Source organism: Phocoena phocoena, chromosome 3 (assembly GCF_963924675.1).
Source record: "Phocoena phocoena chromosome 3, mPhoPho1.1, whole genome shotgun sequence".
NCBI classification, from domain to species: Eukaryota; Metazoa; Chordata; class Mammalia; order Artiodactyla; family Phocoenidae; genus Phocoena; species Phocoena phocoena.
Genome location: NC_089221.1, coordinates 5,410,596 through 5,415,320, shown reverse-complemented (window position 1 = coordinate 5,415,320; position 4,725 = coordinate 5,410,596). Strand labels below are relative to the sequence as shown.

Below are 4,725 nucleotides of genomic sequence, written 5' to 3'. Positions count from 1 at the left end.
GGACAGCAGGCGTGCTCCATGGCCCGGCAGCCGCGACGCGCCACATATAGGGCGGCGGCGGGGGCGGCGGGAGGCGCGGTTACCTGAGGTCGGGGCCCGCTGTCAAAATCCGGGGCCGCGATCCACGCCGCCCTGGCGGCCAGGAAGCAGTGGGTACGCTGACCCCGCCTGTTTCACCAGTCCAAGGGGCGCGCCGCGGACTGGGCGGGAGGCGGGTCTGCCACCCGCCCCGCCCACAAGCTAGAGCCGCGCCCACTCCGGGCCCGCTCTGCACCCCCCCGTCGCCTTGGTGCGCATGCGTGACCTCGGGCTGTCCGCATCGCCGCCTGAGCCCGCGCGGAAACCCAGGCCCTCGGCCAGTACGCGTCTCTCGGCCTGCCCTCTGGAGCCACTTTCCCACTCAGGACTGTCTCCGGCTCCTCCTGCTCGTCGTTTTCCGGGAGCACGGGTCGCGGCGCTCTGGCTTGTTTCCTGAAGGGTCCTGCAGGTCCGGGAGAGGCGCAGGCGCTGACCCACGGGGTCCTCGAACTGCAGCCCGGAAGTGCTCGCGGCCGAGGGTGGCGGCTCGCTGTGTGCGGGCGGCGTGCACTGCCGCGTGGGCCATGGGGCGGCGGTCGCGGGGCCGGCGGCTCCAGCAGCAGCAGCAGCAGCGACCCGGGAGCGCGGAGGACGGCGCCGAGGACGGCGGGAAGCGTAGTGGGGCGGTAGGAGCCGGGGACCCGCGGGGACCTCCCCGATCCCCAGGCCTGTGGGGCGGCGAAGGGGGGGCTCCCCGGCCCTGGGCACACGTCCCTCTTATTCCTCAGGGCTGGGAAGGCGGGTACCCCGAGATCGTCAAGGAGAACAAGCTGTTCGAGCACTACTATCAGGAACTCAAGATCGTGCCCGAAGGCGAGTGGGACCAGTTCATGGGAGCGCTCAGGGAGCCTCTCCCGGCCACTTTAAGAATTACGGGTTACAAAAGGTAGGGGGTCATGCTTTTCGTATTTCCTGGAAAGTTGGGGTTAGAACGCCCAAGGTTTAAAACGCGGGTGTTATTTTTTCCCCTAAGAAGCGCATGTCAGCGGTGCGGATTCGAGACCCTGGAGGCCTTGAGGGGAGGGAGCTTAAGTGTCCTACGGCGTAGGGAAAGGAGGGATTGCAAGTTGGGAGGCCAGAATGAGAAGGCAGTCTGAGGAAGGGTTGACTCCAGGGAATTCGTGAGTTGAGGATGCCCACCCTTTGGAACACATGAAAATTTGTGACATTACCGAGTTTAAGTGAAACGTACAGTGTTCTCTTTCCTTAAAAAAAAAGTTTTTTTGTAGTCGTGTAGGTGAGCAAGTGCGCGCCCATTGCCCGCTGCACAAAGACCAAATACGGAGGCAAGGGGCTTTTGCAGAAAGTGAAAAGGCTTTATTGCAGGGCAACCAAGCAAGGAGACAGGAGGCGGAGCTCAGCTCTCCCCCGTCAGCTGTTGAGTGGGGTATTTATCTTGGAGGTGGCCAGTAAGAGGAGGAGGGGTCTCGGAAATGATGAGTGGAAAGTTGGGGTGAGTTTCAAGAGTTCCCTACAGGTTCTCTGTCCTTCATGCCTGTTTATGGGTCACATGTGCAAATTCGGGGTGGGGCGTTCTGTCTGTTACCTGTGGTGGATTTTCAGCCTGTGATGTCTAAAGTTTACCGTGGGTTATTTTAGTCCCTAAACGCGCCTGTGCCACGCGAATGGGCCTTTAGCATGTTGTTTCCATGTCTGCACATCCCTGGTCTTCTGCAAAACAAGCTTAGAGGTCTCAGTTAATCACTGTGTTTTGCCTATGGGCCTTGAGTGTGTAAGTTACAGGGTATGGTTTCAGTTATACCTTTGGAAAATGAAATTGGAACTCGAGGAATATTTAGGAGGGAAGGAACGCAGTAGTATTGTATTTAGTTTATCACCTTTTAGTGGTCAGACGATGAGGATTGTTAAGCTTTGAAAGAATAGAGTAAAAAGGCAGTAATTAAAGAATATGTTCTCTCCACACAACGATGGTTTTAGTTTTAAAACATAATCTTGAATTTACAGAGAGATAAAATTTATTAAATTAGCTTTCCAGATGGATTTGAAACTTGCTTACTTTTTAATAGCCATGCAAAAGAGATTCTCCATTGCTTAAAGAACAAGTATTTCAAGGAACTGGAGGACCTGGAGGTGGACGGGCAGAAAGTTGAAGTTCCACAGCCCCTGAGTTGGTAGGTATAACGAGGCTTCATCCTGTTGGGTATTTCTCTGGAGTTTTAATCTTTCTCACTTGAATGTATTTCTTGGTAGTGCATTTGCTGTTAGCCTGAAAGAACCTGGATATACTTTCCAGGCATTCTCCTGTTCCTCCCAGTGCTTTTTTTTATCACTGTTACTTCACGCCGGTGTGCAAGTTTTCCTATGTGATTTGCAGCCACAGTGTGTTGAAGTCTTGATTTCAGTTAATTTTTCCAAGTCAGTCTAGCCTCTTACCTTCCTTGACGTTACCATTTCCACCATTTCCATTTACACCCCTTGTCTTCATGTCAGAAGCGTTGCAGACTTAATGTTTTGTTGCAGGGCCCAGCGGTTAGGCCAGGTAAGAATCGCGGCACGGGAGGTAACATGGAGGGGAGCCAATACTCAGTTTGTGAATCGCTCGGTTTATTGTACACACCACACAACATAAGAGAAGGTAATCATGCACCTGAGGGAAGGAAGGGGGTGACGAAGGGGGCGTCTCAGCATGAACGTTGGTCCCCTTTCCTGGGGTGTGAGCAAGCGGGAAGTCCCCATCTGATCTGACAGTGCCTCCAGCAGCGTCTCTGTCTGAAGCAGCTCCTTGGCCTTGGAGCATAAGGTCCTGGGATGATGAGCCTTCCAGCCACTGTCTCAGTGTTTTAAAGAGTTATGCACCTGGGGTTCTCTTCTCTATCTGTCACCCCTTCTGTTCCCATGCCGTCTTTCTGAGGACGTTACCAAACACCAGACGTTTCCGAACAGTCACCACGGAGATTCACACTGGTCACTGTGACTCCATTTCGGACTACTCAACGCTGCCAAAAGTCATACAAGAGAGTAGGAATCGGGGCTTCCCTGGTGGCGCAATGGTTAAGAATCCGCCTGCCAATGCAGGGGACACGGGTTCGAGCCCTGGTCCGGGAAGATCCCACATGCTGTGGAGCAGCTAAGCCCATGCGCCACAACTTCTAAGCCTGCACTCTAGAGCCTGCAAGCCACAACTGCTGAGCCCATGTGCCACAACTCCTGAGCCTGTGCTCTAGAGCCCGCGAACCACAGCTACTGAGCCTGCGTGCCACAACTGCTGAAGCCCATGCACCTAGAGCCCGTGCTCTGCAACAAGAGAAGCCACTGCAGTGAGAAGCCTGCGCACCACATCGAAGAATAGCCCTGCTCGCCACAACTAGAGAAAGCCCGCACGCAGCAATGAAGACCCAACGCAGCCAAAAATAAAATAAATAAAATAAATAAATTTATTTTAAAAAAAAGAGAGAGTAGGAATCACATGACTAGAAGTCACAACATAGCCCTTCACCTGGCAAAGGCTCAGCAAGGCTGCTTCAGCCGTTCTGTGTGTCGGCTGTCTCCAGTGTCTCCCAAGCACACTCCTGCCCTCTCTGCTCACTGCCCTTTAATCTTACTGTCCCATAGGTGTCCTGTGGCTTACTTATTTCTCAGGGTCCAGTTCAGGGCTCAGATGTGTGAAGGCAGACCCTTCTGTCTCGTAAAATGTCTGGAGTACTCGAGCACAAGCCATAGCAATGCCAAGCCCTGGACTAATTTATAAACAGAAAAGTCGTTAAATTGCTGTAGCTCCACATTTCAGATGATTAACTTTGCGGTATTGAGAGTTCTCACAAAACAACAACAACAACACATTTTAAATGATTGCTATAAAAAGCTGAATTTAACCAGCATTTCCTGGCAACTTTTGAAGCTTTGACTCTTCACGTATTTGATGTTACCTTTCATTTTTACCCTTGTGATACCCTTTAGTGATCACAAACCAAGGTCAGGTTCTCATTAATCATGGGCTGTGGATTTGCTTACTTTTCATTCTTTTGTTGGCCGTTCGGATTTTCAGTGTCTGTATCACAGATGTGCACATCATCCACCTTTAGAATGAATGCTGAATGGCCAGATGCTAAAATCAGATCAAAACCAAATGTCATCATTATAGAATGCATTTCTGGGACACAGAACTAAACCTTCAGTATTAAGCCAGAAAATTTCATGGTGTTTTTTTTCGTTAAAGCGATTTTAGTCAGAGTTTAAAAGCTTGACTGTTAGAGGACAGAAAAAGGACTCAGGTGCTAGGTGGCTGTTGGTGGTCACTCAGTGCATGTCCGCTGTCCTGAGGCCAGTGGACAAGGAAGATGTATTTCCAGTTGCTGTACCTACAGTGTTGCCGAGTGAGGTAGCCTTCACGTGGTGAGCTGCTCTTCCTCTCAGAGGACCTGGGTTGTAGACTTAACTCTCCCGTGCCGAGGTTTGGAGATGTGATTGATGTCCTGGCGCTTAAGTAGGGGTCATCTGATGTTTTCAGAAGCAGGTTTAAGGTTGTCTTTGTGCACGTTTCTATTTCTAATAATCTTGCCTACATTTGCTGCCTCTCGCAATCACCTGAAAACATTTTTATTCCTTCAACCTTATGTTCAGAGGCGCAGCTTTTCGGATGCGAAGGTCTCTGAGTGTCCTCTGGGTCTGGGCAGTAAGAGGAGGTGA

General features: G+C 51.5%; 1 protein-coding gene across 2 annotated transcripts in view; it reads left to right on the top strand.

Moving 5' to 3' along the window:
* Positions 1 to 602: 602 nt before the first annotated feature.
* Positions 603 to 4,725, top strand: part of NSUN2 (NOP2/Sun RNA methyltransferase 2) — a 28,649-nt gene continuing 24,526 nt past the window's right edge. Inside the window, exons 1-3 of one of the 2 annotated variants that reach the window (XM_065874048.1) lie at positions 603 to 704; positions 807 to 964; positions 2,106 to 2,210. In XM_065874048.1, the coding sequence (XP_065730120.1) occupies positions 603 to 704; positions 807 to 964; positions 2,106 to 2,210 (365 nt within the window). The remainder of the gene's footprint in view (positions 705 to 806; positions 965 to 2,105; positions 2,211 to 4,725) is intronic. The other variant, XM_065874049.1, reaches the window with a different exon arrangement.